The sequence below is a fragment of the Zootermopsis nevadensis genome, unplaced genomic scaffold (assembly GCF_977971745.1).
Source record: "Zootermopsis nevadensis isolate Lab colony 2312 unplaced genomic scaffold, Znev_1.0 Znev_ptg000013l, whole genome shotgun sequence".
Lineage (NCBI taxonomy): Eukaryota > Metazoa > Arthropoda > Insecta > Blattodea > Termopsidae > Zootermopsis > Zootermopsis nevadensis.
The window spans coordinates 13,298,970-13,326,655 of record NW_028259145.1 but is presented as its reverse complement, the minus strand read 5'-3'; the positions used below and the strand labels follow the sequence as shown (position 1 = coordinate 13,326,655).

The 27,686-nt window shown below is 39.3% G+C and overlaps 1 protein-coding gene across 16 annotated transcripts in view; it reads right to left on the bottom strand.

The window, feature by feature from the left end:
* hth (Meis homeobox homothorax) overlaps nucleotides 1-27,686 on the bottom strand; it is a 650,834-nt gene that overhangs the window by 18,306 nt on the left and 604,842 nt on the right. For 7 of the 16 annotated variants that reach the window (XM_022058903.2, XM_022058908.2, XM_022058899.2 and 4 more), the window contains one exon: nucleotides 11,934-12,001. In XM_022058903.2, coding sequence (XP_021914595.1) covers nucleotides 11,934-12,001 — 68 coding nt within the window. Of the gene's footprint in view, nucleotides 1-11,805; nucleotides 11,865-11,933; nucleotides 12,002-27,686 lie in introns of all 16 variants that reach the window. The other 9 variants (XM_087348668.1, XM_022058900.2, XM_022058896.2 and 6 more) reach the window with 2 other exon arrangements.

Below are 27,686 nucleotides of genomic sequence, written 5' to 3'. Positions count from 1 at the left end.
TGAAATATTTTAAAATTTCAAATTCAAAATTACAACATTAAATCATATAACATATTCTTTTCGACATTTTGTTCTAATTTAAAAAGCGTGCTGTAAAAATATTATCTTATATTATCTCTATATAATGAGGCCTATCGGATTTGTGAACATTTTCTGTCTTCTGATATTTCAGACTCAAATGATCTTTATGCCGTTCTTCTATGCACAACTTATACAGTCAATCCTAGACATATTGTGCCATACAGTTATTAAGATAAAATCGATTCCGCCACCAAAAGTCAACATTAATTTATTATGTCAATGCCACGGCTAGTGATAAGTTAGTTGTGGTTCCGCTTGGTAATGGAATCCACCAACACACAGCAAGAAAGAGAACTGACTTGACGCGACGTTTGTGAATAATTCGTATATAAATGCTGGAACTACATGACAATCAGGAGCCATCGGAAACGTTGAACAGGTGAGTGACTAGCTCTGATGTTTGGTGACGGCTCAACACCAGATATGCGGTTTTACTAAAGTTGTGTACATGAATCTGATGGACGAGCGTTCGATTTGTTGCATCAATATGGCATCGCCGGCTGTCAGTCGGTTGACAAGCATCTTCATGCCCTGACAGCGTGTGGTCACTGGCACCAAGGACACTCCGGGAAAGGTGTAGGTAGGCTTCTAACCGACATACAGTATCCTCTCACAATTCTCGAGCAAAACTAAGGATACCTAAAACACAGACTTCCTTTCTTAATTTCCTACCTATCCGTCGACCCTGATTAAACTACTAACATCGACAATATGCCAATAGATATTTCTCCATGCACGTACTTTTGACTTCTTGTGATTAACAGCAGCAATATGGCCGTCGTGCGAACCTGTGAGGTGACAACAACACTAGAACATTTTAATGTATGATATCAAGATTTGTAAGACAGATTTTTTCCGAGCTCTTTTCAATTCATAATTCATAACTATTCTCTCACTCCCTGTACATCGCTTCGCGTATGGAGTAAAACCACATCCTGGGAAACGGGGAAGGGGGGGGGGAGAACGGATGATCCAAAGAAGCTTTCCTTAACGTTGTTTTGCTCTTATTCGCATATTTATTTGGTCCTTTATCTCATAAGTTCGTGTCCATATTTTTCGTTTAAGGCCCTGTTCGTTTTACAGGAATTCGTAATAAATTCACGCAGAAAGATTCTGTCGCGGTCTCGACTTGTATTCTGCAAGGACACGGGACGGAAGTTTTCGTAGATTCTCTCAGTCTGTTCAGCAAATGCAACGATTAAGTAAAGTTGTCCAGAATACTTCATGCACCACGCAATGAAGACGTATGGGGGGAGTTGAGGTATATCTCCTACGCATTCTTAAAATCGTCACTAGGACGATCTTGCAAGAGGCCAAAGCCGTTTCCTTTAAAATCCCGAGAAGTATTCACCATTCATGATAACCTTTCCGATATTATTAGACGCTACATAACATTTGTTGTTAAAAGTGTTATATGAAGTCCACAAATCAATCCATCAAAACCAAAAATGTTACATGGTGCGAGAATGAATATTAATTAATGACAGAAACATGCACTATTATAATACCTTTTCTCATTTAAAAAGAGGAGAAAAAGTAGGGGCTACTTGCAGTGTTTATATCACATCCCGTAAAGTGGTTAAAAAATGCATCTTGGAAGCTATTTGGAAATCACGACAGTTATCCTCTGACGTCGAGTGTCGATTATTACATTACCAATAAAGAATTTCTCACCCAAGTTTTTTTCTTCCGTCCCAGTAAATTAAGTTTGTTCCCACTTGATAACAGCCTACACGAGCAGTGATCAATCACAACACGAGCTAAAGCATACAGAACAGACCAGAAGGGTGAAAACGATATTACTATTCTAATAAACATAGAATGTCATATATCAAAGAAGGGCGAAAGTTCGAGGTCAATTAATAGCAAATATGATCGATTACCCTGGCATGAAGTAATTGAATGTCGAGGGAAAAAAGCCAACTGTTTCAGACTTCGGAAAGGCGTAAGCGTGTTTTAATTAAAAAAACATCTGCGCATTTGGGCAGAGGGAAGAAAGATGCCTCTTTATAACTGGAGGATGTCCCACTAACACCAACATTTCATTATAATCGTGTCAGAGATCAAGGACAATGAATAAATACATTGTATGGTACCAATATCCAAGCTGTTCAAATGGCCGCAATGATTACCTAGCTCCTTGGCTTTAAAATTTGTAGTTTGTTATCGACGTACCCTACCAACTACACGCCAACTTGCGCCCGTCCTCCTGAGTGACCGAGTGTGGAACCGATAAAGAGTGTGTGGGTGGAGATCTCGTGAATGGCTGGGTGAATGAGTGACTGTGTCGTGTTGGTTGATGTGGGTCAGTTAATGGGCTAATGAGCGTGGATGTGAGTTTGCATGGGTGAGTAGGTGGACGGAAAGAGTGACAGAGTGAGTGAGCGAGCGAGCGATGAAGCCATCTGAGGGCCGAAATGAAGCAATAGTCGCATTAATGCAAGGACCGATATGCTCGTTTTTGTTGCTGCATACCATGACATATTAATTAATCATAAAATTGTTTCGAATTTACAAAGCTTAATGTTTTATTTTATGTGAGTTTTGAGTACTTTCATAAAATATTTATACATCCATAAATATTAACGTAGAAGTTTAACAGCGCTTCGAAACAGTACAGTAATCTTAACTGAAATATTAGTTCATAATATTTGTTTCCATTATTATTTAAGAATTAACAGAATAACAACTCCGGTCATTTTTGGCGGACCTAAATTATAACAGAAAAATGAACTCGTTATGTGAAAGCAATCAGCAGCACAAGAGAAAGGATTTATTGTAGAATCAGATATTGACTGAGGCATTAACAGGGTAAACAAGTCAATAAATCCGAAGCTTCAAGGCGTATTAAACAGGGTAAATATTTGCAAATTGAATCGTGCATTAAACGTAATTTTGAGGAAATACCAATCTAAATCAGGGTTATAAGAATTTATGTATATAAATTTGCGTTGCTACTATAGAAAAATTATTCCGGCCACATCGTATTGTCAAGAAAATGCTAATCGAGTACAGCAGAGCACTGATTATCCGTGATAAGTGGGGGGAAAAAGGGGCCCAGTTAATTAAAAAACACGGTTAACGCAAATTACATTTTACTTAAATTATCACCATCCATGTAAGCAGAATAGGAACATATACATACCTGTACATAGAAACATACGTATTCACACTGCAAAATCTGCATAAAATACTAAACATTCTTTCATAAAATCATTTTATCAGAAAGTCCATAATATTTATTAAATTTTTGAGCATTTATTAAAAGTAAGTATAATTACGCATTAGCGACAATCTAAAACTACGGGTAATCCACTCCACGGAAAATTGGGCCCTGGATAATCGGCGCTCAACTGCATATGAAAATTTACACGATACAAATCATGTGAAAAACACTGCCTTAGGTATCCATTGCCAAATAGAGAAATAATTTTTCAAATTATTCAGCGAAATTAAGAACCTTACCACAAAAAATCAGGACTAGCGCCAATGTTTCGCAGTCGCTGGACGCAGGTGATAGAAACAAGAAAACATTAACATCGCCACAACCACCACCACCACCAACAACAATAATAATGATAATAAGAATGTTTATCCGGCTTTCATCCGTTTGCCTCAAATTTGCGAAGATTCTGCATATATTTCTCCAGGCAATTGAATCCGCCTGTCCAATATGTCCCTGGTGAATCACAAACACTGACTCTTCGACAAAGTATTCAGTATCGGAAACAGAAAGCAAATTGTAACATCAAAATGTTCTGTACTTATACGAAATGCTTTTCTGTAACTGACTTATTTAGTCACTTTAGCACCATCCAGTGCACATAAAGAACGCTTATGTTTGGATCTTCTCCCATCTTGCTTCAGTCAGAAGTAATCGAATCTGGGAACGCAAGAAAAGAGAACAGATTCAGTTCAGTGATTTTTTTGATATTTATTACACCGAAAAAAAATCATGCATTTTGTCACGAAACTGAGCTACTTAAAAAAATAGAAACCGTACAACTATAATTTTCTCTTACGTGCACACCGAGTACAAATTCCTTATGAGAAAGAAACCCAACAGAGAATAAAAGGAGTAGTTTATATGAGAGGATGCATTTTGGGGAGTTTGTGTGGGAATATCGAAACCACCAGGCAGCCATTTCAAGGGAGACGAGGGTTGCAGTGAAATGGGATGGACGTTATAACGTCCTCCTGGAGAGAGAGTGCTGGACATCGCGGGACGAGAAGAGACGCCATTACAAATTGACGTGGCTGATTGATGGTGCAAGGGGAGAAGAGACACGAGGGGAGATGCTCGTGGATACCGTCCATACTGCTTCGCAATATAACCTGAAGCGAGTACAGTACTTTGCTAGATACTGTGAACAGAAGTTGAAGCTCGCAACCAGAATCAACATGAAGTACAGTTTCTTAATAAGTATATGAAACGAGATAAATGATAACGAAACATTAAACGTTTGAGAATGGGACTTCGTCTTGTGACACGTAAGGTACTATACTAAGGTAGTCTAGATTACTTTACAACTACGTTGATAGTTTTATGTCATCATTTGTTTCTAATACAGATTAATGAAACCGGCGTTTCCTGAGAAGGCAGTCAAATGTCCCATCTTTATAAATTCCAAAGGTCTATTATTGTGTTCACAAGAATCCGCTACTGACCGAGTCATGAATCAGATGAATCTGTTCCACATCTTCACGTATTACATTCTAGTTCATTACGCTCTAGTGTGAGCGGCAAACACCGTCCATGCCTGTCTGTAGTGGTTTTCGCAACACTGGGATAGTATTTGGAACCCACTGTTGCACATTGGGAAATGTCGTCTAAAACCGGAAAAAAATCATTTAATTTTACACGTTTCAACAATCCTGTTAGAGAAACAATAGCCCTACTCACAAATTATTCCTTTGTTGGAGGTCGAATAACGCGAAAGCAAGCTACTAGAGTTGTGAAAATAAGCCAGAAAAATAATGGGGAGTAAAACAGAGCATTTTCTAGCCACGAACCGTTTAAGTGTGTAGTTTTAATGTTCATATCACAGTAATCTAATACAGAACATATCAGGAAGTTACTTTCTCGACAGTATTGTCCTTACTACTTCACACCAATAACTAGTGATGCAAGATGAATCATACTACCTGGGTAACAAGGAACAAAAATTAGTTTATTGTTTCTTTTAAAAATTGTTTGGGATGAATGACACAACAGACATAGGGCAATCTAGGCTGTGTGCATCTAGATCAATCCTAAACCTGGTAAGATGGCAGCAAACGAGCTCAATGTACGAGATATACAATCCTAATATCTATTTAATTGCAAACTTTTATATATTATTTAACATTATTTGTTTTAACAGCTCTACTCAAATATTTCCAGTGCTCCTATCTTAGAAAACACTTTCCTTTGACATTTTACAACTATGAATATATTCTCAGCTGCTTCAGTTAATATGAATACTGGGTACATTTCATTACGAACACACTCACCATACAACCAAACGAATGGAACGAAAGCATTATAACTTTTTTATCTCAGATAACTGCACAATTAATTATTTCTTTACACAAGTGTCGTGTGTATCGCCCACACAGCGAGCCCTGACAGCTTTGAACGGAACACAGGTGGGTTCCAGAATAATGCTGGAAGAGGACTGGAAAAAGCGAAAATCCCAATATCTCTACGTCACATCAAATTCATTCTGTATCGATTCACAATACGGTTGAAAGATGCGAAACTTGCTTTAGGATATAGTATTACGTTAAAACACAATGTTTACATTTGTTCAGAATATTTATCCGATAGACATGTGGTAATGAAGTTTAAATGTTCGAGTTATATATGACATTTGGTTTAAATAAACACTTTCACATCAGGCGAGGAAAAACTAACTGAGATAGAATTTTTTTTCATTCGGCCAAAGAAACATTCCTCCTACAGAACTACCTAATTAGCACAGTTTCAAGATGTGGAAAACTGGTTTCCAGGAGAAATAAAACTACATGTAAAATACTGCAGCCTCGTCCAATGGGCTGCTAAGATCACTGGTTTTAGAATTCTGTCTCCCATCAAAGTAAAAGGAAACATTAATAAAAGTGAAGTATGCTGTGGCGGGCAAGGAAATACAAAAAAAAAATTGTTTTGTCACTTGCAAGATTTTGTTGCTAAAGCCGCGTTTCAATTTGCTTTCTGTTTCCGATCCTGGATACATTAGCACGTCACACACAAAGGCGTTGCTGCATTTTGTGAAACGAGTGATGAGGAAACCAACACTGCACTGAACAGGAAATGACGAATCAAAGCAGACTGAGTTTGTCTACTTGTTTAGTTAAGAATCTTGCGTATTTCTTAACAAATTACATCTTCGTTAATTATATAACCTGCAACGAAATGCTTCGTGTGACAGTTTCTCTGCAGACAGAAATGCTCCATGACAACCTACGATAATGAAAACTATCTGAAATTTAAGCCACGAAGTATAACGATGATGGCTGACATACAGAAACGCCATAAGGCGATATGCAATCGTCTGCTTAACCCATTAATAATCGTAAATCCTTTTAGAATAGTCATTTTATGGGTTGATATTGAAATGAATTATAATGCCAGCATGGCGGTTCGGGGAATGATGCGTTAGTGTTAATGCGTGTAGAACGGAGAAGACGATGATCGAAATTGACTGGAAATGATAATCCGAACACCATGGAACACGGTTTTCCACTTTATATAGATATTAGCGTCATGTCTACGACGCATGCGTACAGTGTCATTGCTTGTGGATGTCTGGACGATTGTAAAGGAGAGACAAGTCGGTGTAGACTACTTTTTGTGAAGTTTTAAATTCTGATTAAGGAATACATAGATCCTTTCAGGGTGTGGCCATAGAGCCTGTTCTATTTAAATTACATTTCTAGTTATATTACACATCAAGATTTATAACAGACCCACTTATGGTCGTACAAACAAAACCTACGAAGTATATAATTCGACGACTGCAGTTTCTACGTCATTTAAATTACTTTTTTTAAAGACTAATCGTAATAGAAGTTTAAGGAAAGACAAGTGAGGACACGAAACAATTAATTAAGACAGAGACCTTACTTAGCGATCCTATATAGCTGTTAAAGCTTTAGCGTTCTTCTTATTAAGCAAGAGTGTGAAGAATTCTGGACTAAATATGAAGTCAAATAACCGGAAGCAACTTCATACACAGAAAACTACATAAAACCGACAGATCAGACATCGCAACGGGGTCCATAATGAAGCAGGGCCGTACACAAATACAAGTCCAATGCACAAACATATTATCTCTTATTCTTATTCTTTTGGTAGGATGAAAGGAACAAGTGCAGGGAACGGGAAGGGAGAAGTCTAAACGAAAATAAAATGAACTCCATCATGCAGACAAATTTGCTAACGATACCAGAGGGTCTCTTTACTCGAATTATACACCTTACGGGTGACGTTCGAGGGGAGTAGGAGCTAAACGTTGGAACCTAGTTTCATGTGCACTAAAGTTGCCGGCAATTACTCCCGTCTGCTTCTTTCTACTCTTTTGATGTTTCAACAGGGCCATCACAATCTCCCGCCTCTTCAGAAATAGCGTGCCTTTTAGAACCTTCTTATACGGTCATATAACCCATACTACTACTGTTTTCGGAAATTCGTTATATAATTCCACTTTCGGTTATAGACACTAAGCTACTTTTAAAGATGGGAAACGTGCCTTTTCAAACAGTAACGACCTAGTTATTCACTTTATTGCCGATCTTACTACTGAATGATCAACTAAAAAGGCACTCTGGAGTGATTTCCCATAACTCTCACCGCCATACGAGACAGTGAGTGATTATCAGGTCCTGGGTCAAACGCTTCTTCATTTACAAGAGGCCACACCAATTACAATTACACTCTGCATAGTCCCCAAATAAATTTAGTGAATTCAGCTTTTTATATGTGTTGTATTAACTGCCACTTTCTTCAAGATTTCTGTCTTCTGGGTTGTTGCGCTGTGTAGTCTGGTCGATGTTAACCAACGTTTCAGAGGTCATACTGCCTCCGTCATCAGGGCGATGAGTATGAAGATTTCTGTCTTCTGGGTTGTTGCGCTGTGTAGTATGGTCGATGTTAACCAACGTTTCAGAGGTCATACTGCCTCCGTCTTCAGGGCGGTGAAGATTTATGTCTTCTGGGTTGTTGAGCTGTTTAGTCTGGTGGATGTTTACCAACGTTTCAGAGGTCATACTGCCTCCGTCTTCAGGGCGGTGAAGATTTCTGTCTTCTGGGTTGTTGCGCTGTTTAATCTGGTGGATGTTTACCAACGTTTCAGAGGTCATACTGCCTCCGTCATCAGGGCGATGAGTATGAAGATTTCTGTCTTCTGGGTCGTTGCGCTGTGTAGTCTGGTCGATGTTAACCAACGTTTCAGAGGTCATACTGCCTCCGTTATCAGCGATTCATCGCCCTGAAGACAAAAATCCTCATACTCACCGCTGTGGAAACATCAAATCTTACTGTCACTTTCTTCTTTATCCAGATAGTTTGCGTGTGAACACAAATTTTAAACGTCTGATTCTGACCTACTAAATTAAGTGGCCTTTACTTTGAAGATGACTGTCTTCTAGGATGTTCAACTGTGCAGTACGGTAGTAACTGACCGATATGTCACAGGTGTCCGTGTGATGGAGGAAGTAAGCACCTCTGAAACATCGGTAAATTTCTACCAGACTACGTAGTTGAACTTCCTAGCAGACAGTCATCCTCATATCTGCCGCAATCTCACACTGTCTTTACTCTACTTTGTTTTGTTTTGCATTCAGACATCCTGGACACTTCGAAGTGAGGAGATTAATCTTTAGACTTTTTGGCCCGTAAGCGATAAGTGATTTCGTATTTCCTGTGGATTATTTTTTCTAGACATCAACCAAAGAATAAAAAGTAATTGTACGTGCCCACTTCACTGAAACACCATGGGCCACAACGAATACAATATTTGGATTGTACTCACGTAATAAAATTTTTATCCGCTTGGTTATCAACCGAATATTGAGAAATCTTTTCGTCCAAAACATATATTTACAGATAATTCGTAGACCAGACGAGATACTGGTTTTACGTCCATATTAGATATTAAATTGTCATTAATTACGTGTGAAATATTTGTTACTTTATTTCAGTTGTTTATATTTTATTCAGAGTAAACATTCCATGCAATCATGTCTCTGTGCCTCATGTAGTGTTCGCCTCACGAATACTGTGCGACTGTATGGCTGGTTGGTTGGCTAGTGTTGCAGCAAGAACTTCTGTCTGCCACTTTATGGGTCTCTAAGGGAATAGTTCGGGTCGAACAGCTCTCGCAGAAATTCGCTCGTTTAGGGGGCCCATTCACTTCCTAACAGGTGCAAACCGTCAGATAAGATCCGGGGAAATTGGTAGCAGCTGTAGTTTCAAGCTTTACGATTCCGGCAGGAAGATCCGGTCCAGTGGTAAGTTAGTACGAATTCAGAAACTTTACTACATTTTAACAAGTATGTCCGATAATGAAAGGGCGTTGGTTTGTTTCTTCACCAGCGACTTCAGGACGTCAGAGGCTCACCCACACCGTTCTTCAAGCCCGGGCGGTAACCTTATAGGAACATTAAGTTACAAACAGTGCAAAGATCTAGAATGCGTGTGATGGATAATTCCTCGACACCCACAGCAAGAATTTATTGATGTTAATAACTGATTACAGACTTCCAAAATTGTTATAATTATTTGTTCCATCACCGTGTAATAGTACCATACGTAGAAAATCGGGAAGCTGACCTCGTCACAAGCCCAATCACTCCTTAAAAAGTATTCCGTTATCATTATATACGTTAATTCATACAACAGCGACTATTTTTTTAATTTTGTGAAGTTCAGTGTAGTCACTGCATCTATTACATTCGACCATCTATTGATTGTACCTAGCCGCTGACATAACTAACTACAGAAACTCGGTAAATAACCACAAGCAGTAACTCAAGTCCGAACTCAATAAGTTAATTTTCCCATCTTTTGAACTCAAACTCCATGCCTCCATCTGCCTAAACGCCACCGTGTCCTGCAATGCCACAGGAAACTCATATTTAATAATTTCTGTCACTGTGAATTGTATCCATCATTTCTGGAATGCTCATAACTGAGATATTCCGTACTAACAATTGTTATCGCACCGCGTTCTCATGATCGCTCAAATCACCGCTCATGGCTGCCAGCCTCGAAATATTATTGGCCGACAACCACGTGGTCGCCAAGTATATCGCCAGTGTTGCTCTGCTTGCGAGCGAATCACCTGCTGCTGGACACACTGGTATGTGGCCTACTCTTATCGCCATAAATTTCTGACTTCACCCGTCAACGTTTGTGGTTCAAATGAAGATCTGGCTAACAATGCTATATTACAAATCCGAGCTGAGGCTTCCTACGTCATCCGCAGGCGGGCCATGGGTCTCATTAAATCGTAATGTTAGTATACTTTAATGTCTTTGGCTACACCGCACCGAAAAAAAAAACTCCGCGTCTAAACCAACGCCTGACATAAGAAGTAATAAGTAATAAACGCAATTTATCCTATACTTATAATCTCGGTCCTAATTTAAGGTTTCATCTCTCTCCCGGCACTAGACTGGTCTCGATGTAAAGGCACTTTCTTAAAATCTGTTGGTGGCGTGGTTTCATCTGCACTTCTTGTTAGGAACTACGTCGTATTTAGGCGATGACAGTGCAATACTACGCACTGATGTAGTTTAGAAAGATATTTCAACATAAATTCTAATCATTTAGAATTACACTCAAACAAAAAGCAATAAGTTATTAAACATATGTCGACAGAATTACTGGTATTATTACATTTATAATCTTACAAAGCATAAAACTTACCTTTCTCAGTAAATAAAAATGTAATCATTTAAGCTTGTATAATTTAAATTAGCTGACAACAGACTATATAATACACATCAATATATATACGTATTACCAAATATCATATATTTATTTAACATAATCGAGATATATTTCCATTCACATTCCTTCTTACTTTAATTAAATACAACTTAAGAACAATTCCACTTATATTTAAGCCACTCGCGTTCTCACTTCACTTGTTCAAATGTGATATTTGACCTAGACGCTTTGTGGTTTTATCAGGCACGTTCTAGAAGAATGCTAAAAAGAAGCGATCTTGATTCCATGCACCAGAGGGAAGGTACAGTTTTGTCCACCACCTTCACCCATGTCCCAAGGTTGCATCGCTTCTTTGGAAATATATAAAACCTAAACTATACAAAAAGTTTTGGTATCGAAACCACTGACTCTTAAACTAATCGAAAAAAGGATATGTATGGCATGCCAAAATTAATATTTTACAGTTAGCTGAGCATATATTGGTTTAAAATTGCGAAATATATATATGATACAGATATATACATGACAACGTTGTTACGTATATGTAACTTTAGAATTTTAATAAGACATGAACGATCATTAATTGTACATCTGCAGTACGCTATCATACAAAGAGTCCTGAATAATTTGCAACACAAATTCCAGCAGCTTGCTGATAATATTTATTCGGAAACGCTAGCTAAATCAGCAAAAAGCCGAGGTTCATAGAACCACTATATGCTCATCTTCGGCCTGCTAGGTGGCGAAACTGAGGCCTTGATAGATGCAAACCATTACTGGGGCGGACTTACCCGCCCGATTCGATTGGTCTATCATGGGCTGCACGATACGGCGCCGAGCGTTGATGAACCTTGGGAACAGAAGAGAAGAAGAAAAGAGGGTTAGGAAGACCCAGAAAACAGTTAGAGAACTAACTTACCGCTCGCACCTGCTCGATTTGATTGGTCTATAAGAGGTTGTACGATCCGCCGCCTCGCGTTGATGAACCTGCGACAAATAAGATGACAAGAAGAAAGACACGTTAAATAGAAAAGAAAATTAACACAACGCTACTGGGAAATGATGCAAAACTATGGATCTCCTCTTGTCTCGCCAAACGGTACAGCTCTTCAAACTGCGTCTCGTTAGCTGAGCAGGCTAAACAGGAAACAAAAACAATGTATTACCGAGTTTCTGAACTTGTCAAAGGTCTCTTAATCCATTAGAAAAACAGACGTTGAAACGACCTGTTTTCGTCCTCCGGTGAAAAGATGGGGGGAGTGGGTACATTGTGTTCAAGCCGGACACAGTTCAGAAACCCAGCAATACTACTACACCATCATCTGAACCCTTCAAAACTGGTTAAAACTAAGATTTTCAGAGAACTTTTGAAATTTTTAACCTGGGTAGCCAAGTATTTTGGTTAACTGTTATTCGAAATTTATATAAAATACAGCAAGACTCTTTTTATTACAAATTTTGTGAATTTTTAGTAACTATTCAAATCTGTTAATACACTTTAGCTGTGCGGTCGAATGAAAATGCAAATGGCCACAACTTACAAACTACATCGTCTCTCAAAAATGTTTGGAAGTATTACGCTTATTAAGATAAATATTGCAATAAGGAATTTAAAATACAATTTTACATTTCTGTGGCTTAGATTATCATATAACCCCTACATATGTTGTACACATTATACCACACTAAGTCCTTGAATTGGACAAAATTGTGAACGGTTGTTAAGAAAGAAATTTACTGCATGTATGATTTGAGGTTTTCACGGCGGCGAGTCTGAAGATGGCTGTCTTCTGGGTTGTTGGGCCGTGTACTTTGGCAGAAGTTTATCGACATTTCAGAGGTCCTCATTGCCCTGACGATGGAGGCAGCAAGGGCCTCTGAAACGCCAGTAAACGTCTACCAGACTACACGGCGCAACAACCCAGAAGACAGCCATCTTAATTTTACTGCATGTTTACAGAAGGGCATACCCAGACTGCAACCAAATTAAGCAGAAGGTTGTTGAAACAGAAGACATTAATACACACACACACATCATATAAAGTTCAACATACGCATATTACCAACATAATTCACAAACCAAGCTGAACTTTCGAATTTCTGTCACAAGGCCGTGTGCCGGACACACGTCTTGAATTACCTGGCAAATTATCTGTTAAAAGTAATTGTATAACCCAAAGACTTTGTAACTCAAATTTAACTGTAACTGAAACCACAAGGGCACAAATAATTCCTCGGAGTTGAGTTAATACAGAGCCCTGCAACTGTTCGAGGACTCCCCCACCCAACATTTATGTTCACCACCCCGTTTACTAGAGCTCTCTATTGGTCCCTATCAGACTTCCCGGTTGAAGTATCTATCCAAAGCGTGCTACATGTTCAGCCCATCCCGTCATTCTTGATTTGATCACGGCATAAACACAGAGAACACAAAGTTCGTAATTTTTCAAACACAACCCACCTATGTTTATGGAAATAATCGCTGTTAACTCTAAAAATCACACGAAACCCATAAATTCACTTGTGGAGAAAAAGATGCAGAAGTATCGATCGATTATCGAAACAAGTAACACGCGAGGTTACCGATGGACTTCAAAGGGTTAAACGTAGTAACGTAGTTAATTATTAACGTTTACGATTAGAAGAGAATACCAAAGAGCCCAGTTACACAAAGTAAATATGACCATTTAAATTAAAGAAGTAACAATTACAGGCGTAATTTCCGTCTTAAGGCAAGAAAAAATCGCCCTGTGATGTCTCTGAATATTTAGTACGTCACCTAATGAGAAAGAGAATGTTTGAAAAAAAACGCAAGTCAGGGTCAACACAGGGCAGCAGCTTAACACAGCACACCTGTGTTCAGTTTGTTCCTCCACGACCATCCAGAACAAAATTTCTCAAACTGTTCACCGAAACTGCAATCAGTGCACTTGTTTCAGAACAGACATTATCAGCGTGCCACGTGCCATACATGTATCTCTAGGCAAAACAAACTTCATGTAAACATTTGTAAGTTCATCTAGATTACTGTGCAGACATATTCGAATCAATAAGCTATGCGTGTTTGTCTTAGCTGTAATCTGCAGTAAACATCGTAAGCTTCGTGCGTCCGGGAATCCGAGTTCAAGAACCGCGCATGACAATCACTTCGCACTGCCGCCAGGATATAATCTAATAACCCAACTACATAAACACCAGGCAGAAAATACTAACAAAACATCCCAAAACAGGGTAACATTCGCCAATTTTCAGTCAACAACCGAACAAGACGACGGGCAACACAAGAAATTACAAATGAAAGTGGTCATTGGATATGAACGTCACATAACGCAAACGGGCTTCAGGCAAAGATCTGAAAGGAAGAGGCGGCCTCACAGTAACTTTGTTTGCGTCACCTGTACGCCGAACCCTCACACCCACGGCTACGAGCGCGACTGTTTATTAGAGCAAACCCGATGTCATATCCTCTCATCTTCACACGCCGACTAACACATTCGGGCACCGGAAATGATTGGGTTTTCAGCCGACTGATCGTTCGATCTGATCCCTCGGTTATTCTAGGTCTTACTCATTCCCCATCTGTAGTTACATCACAATGACATTCCTAATAACACATACAGCATTCCGGATTATGGTACTGTAGAGTGTATGCACCAACGCTCGACAGAGAAAATTATCACGGTTCAAAATTTAATATAAAAATTTTCCCTTAAATGAGAAGATGCAGTCAAGTCGTACATCGGAGCGATTCCACGTCCAAGATTTTAGTGATCATTCACACAATAACATTTATTTCTCACAGATCACGGTTGTATATAAGCCCGTATTATATAGTACTGAAAAGTTTCTATATACATGTGTAGTGAACACAAACCAAAATTTTATTACAAAAAAAGGCTTCTCAGCTAGCACCATACACGTCTTGAAAAAACAGAATATAAATTTTATTACAACTCTGAAAATCCCAATCACTTCTTGTGCATATTGTAAGTCCCACAGGTCGTTTCGATGGGTCTGTGGGGGTATTTGCTATTCAACCGCAATAAACCAAGAGGTTTCTCACGTTCTGAAAAAAAAAATAGAACGAGCAGGAGGGAGTGTATTCAAATCCAACTCAAATGTCTTGCCGAGATCAGTTTTAACATACGCGTGGGATGGCGATAGGGTGTAGAGATGAAGTTGTTTGAATCAATAGATCACGCAGGAAACAATTCCCATAAATGTGTCAAGAGCTTTCGTAGAAAAAGAATGGGGCATTGACATATAGAATAATCACATACAAGCAACAGAGCAGGCAGCATGAAATTCCTCGAATTACAATTAAGATTCTTTTGTGGATTACGCTATCGGTCTTTGTATTAAGAGTACAAGCCTCTTCGTAACAGAATTTGGGTTCAAGAATCTGTTTTCCGATGCGCGTTTGTGTCAATGGGCTCGGCGAGATGTCCCACTCTCTCACGCATTTAACCACTTCAAGCTCTTGGGGAATGAAAAAACGATTTATATTGATAGATATTTGTTTATTTAAATTAAGTTCAATCGTTAACACTAAACAAATACGTGGTTACAGATAACAATTCTGAATTTAAAGAAAACAAGGCAGAATCTCAACGCGGGCTATATAACAATATGGTAATGAAATCTAATGTCACTTCATGTAACTGAAACTGAATGTGCTTAGAATAAAAGCTAATGCATAATTTCATTACAATTACACGCGATTCGTGCAATATGGCCAACACGGATATAATGTTAAATATAAATTTCTTTTTCGTGAGAAGCAGAAATACAATTCTGGGCTATTTTAAGTAACCAGCGACGAAGCTACATGAGAATAATCTCAATATACAAAAGCACCTTTCACTCTGAACTATGAGTCATCTGTGACGTCACAAGTTCGTCGTCACTATTTTACACTATTAATGCTTGATAACAGAGACTAGATCACATGTGTTGACAGCACATACGTCGCAAGGCGTTACATTTTGGCTCACTAACAAACAGTCCGGAACCGTAGTAATACACCACAGGTTACATTAGTTCTTGTGCGACTAGAAAGAACATCGAATTTAACATAAACGCCTTTTAAACATATTCAGACAAGCCCATATATTAAAAGAACATGTAAAACATTTCGTTGTCTTGACATCCCGAATCATAAAACATAACGAATAGAAATCGATACATGCACCTTCTACGTCCCTATACAAAACAACCAACATAAAAATGTATCGAAAATGTTTCTCCGTTAACCCCCTAAAAATCGCATGCAATAACAAACTCAATAACCCACAGGGAAAACTAGTACATCAAAACCCAATATCACATCGATGCTGACCCCCACCACCGCTCTGTCATCGCCCTCACACCACAAGCAAAGGCAATGACGACACAACACAAATTCGCCTCCTTTCATTTTTTATGAATACGTGAAAATTTGTCATGGGCGCCCATAATAACCCCGATGGGAACTGCGAACCACTGGCTGCTGACAGAAAGGAGAGCGGTGAGGGTATTCAAACTGCATCATAAAGCATTGATCCATACATCATTACAACAGTGCGTTCAGTCTGTCGTAGAATGAAAAAAGTTCGACGTTCATGAACGATACCGGAGTTGCATATGAGTGAGAACAATCAGGAAATGTTCAACTCATGTTGTGTTCGCACCCAGGGAATAGAACACATGGCCATTGGCAACTTATGAATCGTTTATAAGCTGAACTGTTATTGTGATATGGTAGTGATGGGAGGGGGAGAAGAAACATTTTCCAACAGTGCAACCCACTGTTTCTTATTTCGATGTCGAATAATTATCTATTGACAGTTTTTTTACATCACATCCACTCCACCTGGCAATTATACCAATTGAAAGAAAATGCGATCAATAAAGGCAATTTTAAAAGTCGTTTTAATCTGTCAAGGGTGCACATGAAGCGCAAGTGAATACAGACGAGGAACGAGGACAGGGAAACGACGCGTACGTCAATGCGTTCGTAATACGTTCGGCTCTCAGAAGTACTTCCCCGATTCGGTCTGCGGCCAGTGCTTGTACGTCTGCTCCATACACATCCTGAATAGACTTTATCGTACAAGGTAAGACGCGATTTCGCACGCTGCCATTCCTTCACGTCTTACCTCGCAGTCACAACGTGTCATCTGTCAGCTTTACAATTTGAGATGAGGGAAAAAATCTTTATTTTTCAATGCAGATGATGAATTGTGCCGTCGTCAAAACTTTCGAATAGAGTTGCGAACTACAATGCATCTCTTTCAGTCCTGCATTTAGGATTGCTTCTAATCTCAGTCCGGAAACCGACGAGCCCAAAAAATTCCTGTTTTTCCTCAGTTCTTCCGGGATAGTACCGGAAATGAGGTCACAACCAAATCATTTATCGTCATATAATTCAGAAAATCAATAAATGAAGAGGTCTAAAATACATAAACAGTTTGACAATTTATCATTAGTAATGATCCTACTTTGAGCATTAACACAAAAACATACTTTCAGGAATATGAAACCACCTCTATCAATATGCAGCAGATTTTAAAAAGGAAATCGTCAGCAGAGTTACCAAATCTAATGCCTACATATCACACAGCATCCAAACTCCTCTTGAGTAGAGCTGATGATGTGATAGGAGGAGGGAAGCCGAAGGCTTACAGAATTACATGGAAAGAGGTTATGACTCATACACAGAACTCCTAGTTATCATATGATGTCTGTGTCTGTGTCTGTCTGTCTATCTATCTGAAGGGACAAAAGACATTACACGCGACGGGACTGCTACAAGATAGACATCTGATGCGGACTGAAAGGCAAGGAAATGAGGCGTGAAACACAAGAGAAGTGAACTGGATGCAAGTTGGTGGGCTGACTTGAAATGGAAATATGCATAGGCAGCAAGCAACACATCACAAAGCCTCTTCTTTGCGTGTACACTCAGTAACACTTAAACCGAACCTCGAGACAGTGTATAAACTTGGTTCGGGTTCATTGCAAACAAATAAGGAATTAAGCAAATCGTGAAATTGTTTTCAAACTACGGAGGAGATTAAAAGGCCATGCTGTAGTTCAAGGACAGGCGGTGACTTGCTGTCAGTGGCAGCATTGCGTTAGATGACTGCTCCACTAGAGATTTGTAACAAGGACACGCAATACGCAATTGTGCGTCGTTTTTGTCGGTATCAAACGGAGAGAGATCCACCGACAATTGAAGCCAAGTGTGGATAGAGCTGTTTGAACATTTATGACAAGTGTTCATTGATTCGATTTCCTTTTGGTAGGCGCATGCATTTATTTTGACGAAGGACAGAATTAAAACAAGGTCTCAGATCAATCATTTTTAATTAATAATTTAGGTTATTGCAGACAGAGTGTACGTGCTTTCTGTACAGAAAATATTGCTATTCAGATAGTAATATTTACAGGTTAGAATTCTGATACCGGTATTCCTTTAACATGCTGTCTCTCAGTTTTTAAAAACCCTCTTTTTAACTGTTCGTAGGTGCTTGGAGGGGAGCGGTTCATATTTCATAATAATGTATCGCTGTGTGGGGTGGCCGCACAGTTAGACTCTAAAAGACTGGGTGGAGCTGTCCACGGTCGAAAGGTGTCAATTGAGAGGTGTGTCATGTTTTACCTTTGTAATCCTCTACCGCCACACCCCCGTCTGTGTTTAGTGGGGATGCTTAACATCCAGAGAACTTACTTATCCCTTATTCCATTCACAGCCCCTGCTGATTATTTCTACCAGATCAAATCTTCATTCTGAGATAAAATGTAATGGGGGAAGAAATGGATGGCGGGGAGAACAGGAGCAAAAGCTTAAATTCATCAGGATAGGGTGGAAATAAAAACCTAATATCGATTTTGCAATTAATGTATAATGCGATAACATATCCAGTCACGGAGGAAATAACAAATGAACGAGATCAAGTAAGCAGTTTTTACCAATTTTCTTTCAAGCACGGAGACCGTCTTTAGGTGATCCTTATTACAGAAATTAATAATTTTCAGACAAAGAAGAGGGAAGGTGGAATTTGAATTTGTAACCCTTTCTGTGCTAACACACCTAACTCGTATGCATCTTCTGCATATTGTCTGCAGGAAATAACACACAGAGTTCTAAAACCGGCTTGCCTATTGACAAAATAAGGAAATAAGGATCAAGATAAAATACGGTACAAGCTGGTACTATTACTTAATAGGTCTATCCATACATAAAAATGGAAACATGAATAGCGAATGCATAGTTCCTTCCTAAATAATATCTTCAAAATTCAATTGCATGCAAATAGCCCTCGTAATTTTACAACTTCTTCTATGCATTATGACGGGGCCAGCTTCAAAGTGTCGCACATGAGAGTTCCCTTTATTGCTCGTACATAACGTATCTGGATGCAACTATAAACTCTCACGTCTTTTAGGCGTAACAAGTCTCCAAGCTGAAACAGAATATTGGTAGTAACAACGGATTTGCAACCTTGACTCCAGTAACCTACCTCAAACGCCTCAAATGCATCAAACTGGTTTTGAATCAATTTTGAAAACCCAAGGTAAGGGGCACGGAGAATGACAATGATATGGGGCACAAAGGTTCATAGCCGTTTTCATAAGAGTTCTATCGAAAAACAGATAAATCCAGACCACACCCTAGCGCAAACTATTCCTTTAAAATTATCATGTCCTGCCCATATCATATACGTTGATTTGATTACCCTAGGAATACCATTTGCATCGCTCGAAAAGGAAATGGACTAATAAGAAAAAAATACTCGATGCACGGTTCTTATGATAAGTTGCAGTTCTTAACAAAGAATACTGACGTCGATCACCCGGGTTGTGATGCAATGTAATTCTTGCCGATGCGTTGGTAAACACAAGAACACACGGCCACAATACAAATAACGAAATTCGAGGTTTTCAAGGCGTAAGTATGAAGTGTCAGAGGTCGTCCTTGCTGCCTCCATCATCAGGGCGCAACGACCCAGAAGACAGACATGTTCAAAATCTTCAACGCCATGAAAAACTAAACTCTCAGAAAGTCTTATCAACCACTGACACTTGTAATGACATTAAACCAAAGAGCACTAGACTGCCAGTATTCGATCCGCCAGCAAAGCCATAGAATTTATCAGCAAAAAATATCCGGCAGAATCCCTTGACAAGAAATCAATTTTTTGTGTTGTTTTCCTGGGTTGTGAGGTCATGTGGACGCGTGCGTCGATCTGCTTGCGCCAGTGTTTCCCGAATATCGCAGGACCCGCATTCCAGGAGTACCATAAAGAATTTTTGACCAAAAATATGTTATTATAAGAGCCTACCTGCTGTTGCAATTTTAAAGGTCAATAGAAACAACTTCTATTTACAGCAAAAAGACCGGGATCTAGTACGACCCCAGCCCCCCCAGGAAAGTCAGGGTGCAGGATGCAGTTGATAGGAGGACGCCCTTCCCCCCGCCCCGGCCGGGACGCAATGTTTTGATCACGTGCTTGTCACTTGCAGCTGACTGGGGTGGACCAGCGGGGGTTCAGCCAGTAATAGTCGACACACACAAAGGAAGAAGCACAAGAACTGTGGCTGCTGGCGTTTTTCGTTTGTTTTATCAAACGTGTAGACCCCAAACGGGGGGAAAATGTTTTAACATTTTTAACGAATTTATTTTATCATAGCAAGTTTATCATCGTCAAAGAGTTGTGAACCAGAGATGGCAACGTGACTCGGCTTATTGGAGATGACGGGGCGACGGATTGCAAGAAACAAATCTTAGCCAGTAGTTCAGTTGAGAATCTAGTAATTTCGGAAAGATATTTTTTAAAAAAATGTACAAAAGTGTATCTTAAAGAATCTGTCTGAAGAATCAAAGTAAGGTGAACCAACTGGCGAATGCAAAAAATACACAAACATCAACTTTATTATTTGTACTTATAGTTTATTAACGATTCTATCAGCAGCTCAGGATATGTAGCATGTTATTCTGCGATGAAGTGTTATAACGCTAGCGAATCGAGTAGAATAGGAATATAAAAGTTCTGATAAATATAAGTACGATTATAACAAAATCGAAAATTGTAATAATGACATGAAAGTGAAAATCTCGTAACTAATAAATGGTGGTGAATTTTAAAAAGAGAACTTCATTCACATTTTCTGATCGAAATGATCTCACTAACAACCTCCTTGAGTATTGTACTGGAGCTTTGAATCAGCCTGTATATTCCACAGACAATGTATCTTCAAGTTCGCACCTGTCCGAATGAAGGACAGTCAGTGGAATCATAACATGTCTTGATATACTACAAATAATCTGTTTATTATAAAGCTAATTTAAGTAGAAATTAAAATGTACCCAAATCCCCTTGCAGAGTGGGTATTAACCCCTGTCTTGACATCTATATATGAACTCCCCACAATTTCATTTTATAGATTACTTTATCTCATTTCATACCAACCCCTCTTCAACCACCATTACTTGCCGAAAGGTTCAAAATTCAAAAGTATTCTACCGAAAAGCAAGCCGGATGTGACATCACGTTCAATTCGAAACGCGCGCGCACACACATTATATTCAAAGAAATACGAGGGGGGAGGGTAAGAAGGGTGAAAGGATGTATAAAAGGGTAGAAGATTACATGGCAGGAGGGGGGTATGTTTTTCTAGACAATTTGTTCAGAAGAACATTAATCATACATGCGGGGACAGCTCTGCTGATGTGAGTTATGCATGCATCAAAGGCATACGTCTCTCTCTCTCTCTGTGTCTAAGGGCATGTAGGGGATGATTACACGAAAGGGGTGTGTACACATAGAAGATAACTATGGTGCAATGACAGATTTACATAACATAACACGCCGCATCCTTCAGTATTTTCACTAACCTTATGGAGTTAGCATTTCGTCATAAAAGTGCTTAAATATTGCAATATTATAAAGAGTTCTTTAGGTTAAAAGTGATATGGATTAAACATAATCCCACGGCTTTATAAATATAAGTATTTTTTTTTCAAACGCTTCATAATCGGGCAGCAAGTGTAGTAATTCCCATTTCTATAACAAAGTATGCAGTTCAGTTAGTGTACCGTATTTTCTCACAACAAACAACAAAACTGTCAGGTTGTATGACTATGAAACGAGGCCTCTTTCTGAGGAAATAACATGGATTGGAAGTGTTTGGAACAGTGAGGTCACAAACACATGAAAAGAAAAAATCCGCTAGCTAGGAGATTGCACAAAAATGCAAGAAGAAATCTTTAAGACGATGATGTCAAGGATACGAAGGGCTGAAAATATAGCTGGGAAGGGGGAGACTAGAAACGCAAATATAGAATTTGGGTGGGGATACCGCTTTGAAAGCGATAACTTTGAAGACCGAAAAGAAATCGCTGGAAACCTTAAGAAGGGAGCTGTAGTAATATGTCAAGAAACTTGTGCAAAAGCAATATAAAATTAAGTACAGCCCTGACACTTAGATAGGGGAATTATGCAAGAGAAAAAATTTTGCATTGCATTACGGCAATGGGTATGTTCCATTTTACTAAAAGAACCTAATAAATATTATTACAATTTCTTTAACTTATAACAATGAAATCCATGTTTCACACAAAACTGATATTTACTAACATTCAGTGGTTATTAACGTCACAGTCTTCACTGTTAGTCCCTGGGTATGTTCGTAGGTTTTGTTAAATGACGCACTTTTGTGAACATATTTCAGTTAAATGACAGTCATTCTCCTTCAAGAAAACTTGAGAACATTAAATGAACCAATCCAGTTCTACCTGAATCAAAATTCTATAGTCTAACATGAATACCACTGTCTTGCTTTATTTAATGACAAATCTCTGTACTCTTCGCAAAATAGGTTATGGTTAATCAAATCAAGGCATGTGAGACTGGCGAGGTATATAGAACGCATGGGAGAAATGAGAAACTGTGACTTTGGTGTATATGGAAGGATTGATAATATTAAAATAAAACTTGAGGAAAGAGATTATTAGTGTGTGAACTGGATTCGACTAAGGATAAGTAGAACTGGGAGCTCCTGTGACTACGCTAATGAAACACTGAGCTGGTCAATTCCTGAACAGCTGAGCGACGACTAGGTTATAAAAAGGACTGTGTTCCACTAAGTGTTGCAGTATCAATTTCAGATATTATTTAACGTCTAATGATAAATGCTAGTTGATTGTGAACTTGATGGGAAGTGAATGAAAGTGGTGGCTAGAATTCTGAAGAGATCCCGCAGGACATTCCTCTGGAAGAGTTGTGGGAAGCGACAGGAAACTTCAAGGAGAATGGCAGATTACCTGGCCATGATTCGATCAAGTACTTTCGAAACAAGCATTGAGCCAACTCCGCTCACATTCGAGATTCCCGACAGGAGGATATAAGGAAATGTTGCATTTCCCTTGAGGACGCCTGTACTAGACTGTAAGTGCAAGCTGTTGCCCTGGAGAGAACAGACAGGGTCTTCGGACCCGTCACGGTTATGAGGCTGACCTGTGACATATAGCGGCGATGATGAAGTCTGAGTAAGGCGCGCGCTGTAACAACCAGCCGACAGCTGTTGCAGACGGCAACATGCGAGGAATGTACACGCAAACATACTAGTCTCTCCGCCCAGAGCGATTACAATTCACTCTCTACACGTTCATTTAACAATTCGGTAATTTGTGTTCTGTGCTGAATCACTAGGTGTTGTTGGACCAGATCGGATAGCCCAAACCTACACATGTTTTTAGAAGTCTAAATGGATTTCTATCAAGTCTGATGTTCATCGAATAAAGAGGTGGCTTGGTCAAAAACATTTTTTTTTCGATTCCGAAGAACCTACGTATTGCTGCAGTACTGAGGCTTTTGGCGAGCCTGTAACAGCCACACGTTCTGGTGTTTCGTTCCCGACAAGGCCAGAGATTTTTGTCTTCAACATTGAGTCTAGACCGGATCTGAGGCCTATTTAACCCCCTATGAAATGAAACTCAGCGCTCTTTGCCCTGGGCAGAGTGACCATGGTGTGAAGCTGACCTCTTACCTATAATTCCACTTGCCAATACCTTCACCTGTACGCCGACGATGTAACATTTCATAAACGAACACACATAAATACAGTTCTGAGAGTGATTCATGCTGATATAATTTCGCAGCAACAGTGCACTGTTTCGACAAACAAGCAGACGGGAAAGCGCGTGGTCACGTGACCAAGATTATGAACAGGGGCAGGTCTGTTAACCGGGATAACACGGTTAACATGAACGGTCCACACCTGATTATGAATACTGTGCTGTCTCCGGTTCTCACATTGCGAAAAAAAGCTACTGCAACTGTCAGCATGTCGTAAAATTTGCCTTTCGCCCAGCGCACATATTCTATATTATATTGTTTCTCAACCTGTGGTCCATTGAACGACACATGCGGTCACATAAGGAGGGACAAAGAAATCGTTAAAATTAAAAACTGATTCCATTGAGTAAAGTCCTTCTTGAGACGCTAATAGTGACTCGCCTTGGAAGGTTCATTATCATGTTAACACCGTTGCTGTCCTAAAGCCTAAAACCAGCCATATCCTTGCATATTAGTTTTGTCAAGATCATTTTTGATATTATCCTCTCTAGGTCTCCCGAAAGGTCTCCTTTCATATTTTCCAACCAAAACATCCATATTCGGTGAAAACATAAAAAATATCGAAAACAATTGAAATATTATTTCTTGCTTGAGAGAAAATATATGAAGAAGCGGTGAATTATCTTTCGGCGTTTTACATAATCTGTTGCTGAAACAAAAACAATTAATTACAGTGTGTGGACAGCGTCGTATGAGATCTGACTGGCCCAAACGTTGAGCCCAGAAGAAGAACACACGGTTTATGAGATGCGGAGGGGTTTACTGCTACAGACATCATTGTTTACAAGGTGTAGCCAGCAAACACATAAACGAGGTGATCTCGGTCTGACAATGGATAGCATCTATGTTCTGTACATGCCCTGCCTTGCCCCTTCACTTGAAGAATGCATTACTTGCACAAAGGGAACTGCATGAGACAATCTACGGCAGGTTGACCTACGCAACTGTGCGGGGTAGGAAAACGTGTTAAAACAAGCGAGAAACCGCGACTTCCTAAGATTTTAATAGCAGAAAAATGTTCTAATTACTATATTGTATACAAACCTGTTTATAGTAATTCCTGTAACTTATCTGTACTACTAATCTTCTAATAAAACACCGCTGTTTTACCGGCAAGTTTAACAAGATGGCTGTCTTCTGAGTTGTGGGGTCGTGTAGTCTGTTAGAAGTTTACTGACGTTTCAGAGGTACTTGCTTGTAAACTTCTACAACATCATAAACGGCAAGAACCCAAAAGACAGCCTATATTCAAGTAATAATAACATAGGCGGTTTATTCCAACACCACGAAGCTGAGAAGCTAATAGACCTATTCGATCACTATCAGCAAATTAACCGACTTCTATGAAAACCGAATCTTAATTACTGTGCTCAAAACAGCCCGTGAATGGTATCTATGTCCTATAACTCGAAGCAACAATGCTAATGTCCACTACGGCAGAAAAATAATCCATAAGAAATTATGCTAACTAATGTTTAAGCGTGCTCAGCGATCCACTTGACTTGATCATTACTACACAAAACATAATTTTTTTCAAAATTTCACGCAGTAAGTTGACTTTCACTGATGAAGATAAAGATCCATTTGTACGTGTATGTAATACAACACACACAAAAGAACCGGATATTTGTATTATATCTCAACAGGATTCGTCTATACTTCTGGATGGTCTTGGGGGGAATCCCAGAACGCGGTGGTCGAAACGTAGCCCGCACACAAATAATAACATTCCTGCTGTTTGGTGATTCCAAACAGAAGGGTCGTTCGGACCTAACAACAATCTCCCACTTCCAAATCTGAGGAAATTGGTCGTGAGTCCCCACTAAATGCCGTTATTGGCTACTTGGCGGCGATTTCTATGCGTGTCACAGGGACCGCCAGGGTTACGGAAACTGCGAAGAAGTGCAAGATTCCTAATATAAAGTTTTGTGAAGAAGAACTAGAACAAATTGTTAGATGGCTTCCTCTTCTTGCACCGTTTGGTATTTGATGTCTCGTTCAGGAACCAATTTACTCAGCACGTGTGTCAATGTTGCAATAGGATCAGAGTTCTTTGAGGGGAGCTGCACTGTTCTAAACACAGCAACGCCTCCAGGGAAATACCGCAGCAACATTACCGAATTCTCTCAATTAGTCTCAAGAGGGTTGGATGTCTTCATTTCATAATAAGTTTAAATAATTTCACTTCTCTTCTAACATAAGAGCGTCTGTGTTCGAGAAATATTACTTCAGAAAAACTAGAAGTAAGAAAACATTCATGTCGTCATAAGTTTCCATTACTAGACTTCAAGACAAGGTCTTAATATTAAGGTAGCTGAGATATCCTTTGACACTGTGGCAGAGTTAAAATATTTTCGAACGATGGCAACGAGTCAAAATCGAATTCGAATGGAAATTAAGAGCAGACTGAATTCGAGAAATTTCTGCTACAACGCAGTTCAGAATCTGTCTTCCAGTTTACTAAACAAAAACGCCAAGACTGAAACATACAAAATTTACCCTTCATTCCATACGGGAGTAAACTTAAATACGTACATCTATACCAACTTCACCGCTGACCTTATACGAATGCCAGAAATATTCCATCAACAATTTGTTACGAACTGTTTAATGTGCTTTTAGACGTCTTATCATTTGTCTTCAGTTAAGTATAGCGGAACAAACCTTCTGGACAAACAATATCCAAAGTAATCTGATAGTTTTACAAGGTATCATAAATTTTAATATACTAAAATCAAACCGTACAAGATTTTCTCACATCAAGACAAGAAACATGTATGTCAATGAATTTCGCGTCATTTTTGTATATAAAACATAAATAACGTTTATGGAGTGTACCCTGAAATCTAAACATCACAATAACTGTAGCATCAGCACGAAAACCGCTATTAAACTTGTTCGCTTTTCCTCTTTAAGTGTACTCTAAGGTGGGAGCACGTTTCTGCTCCCAGTGGTAATATTACAAACTACATGGACGCAGATACAACAACCGGCTTCATAATATCACGTTATCTGGCCACTTTTGCATTGCTATTAAATAGTTCGTGCATCACAATTTTCCACTTTTATGAAAGGCCAAAGGGTCACTTCAAGAAAATATATTCTACTCACGAGTGTGGTATACTTATCCCGAAAACTGCACACGCATTATATAAAAAGTTACAGCTCACAGGCATAAACTCAGTTTAGGAGACGACTTTTATACGGCGCTGTTAAGGCAGACAGTATTCTTTATCTCCACGGGACATTTTCGTGGTCTCTTACGTCGTCAGTTGGGTCTCGAAACCCTTCCATCAGGTGTCAACAACTGACAGAACATCAATATCAGGCAACCTAAATTTCAGTCCTCTTATCCAAACCTCGTATTCATATCCCGTACACTCCATACATCTCTCAGCTTTCTTCTCCGTTCCTATCTTCCTCTTTCACAGCAGCAGCACACTGCGCCATTGTCATAACTCGTGCTACACGATGGTCCACCCTTCCCTTCCCCTGGTGGCCCCCCGCCTGCCGTACACTGCTGTGCAGAATGCTGCAGAGATAGAAGCGGG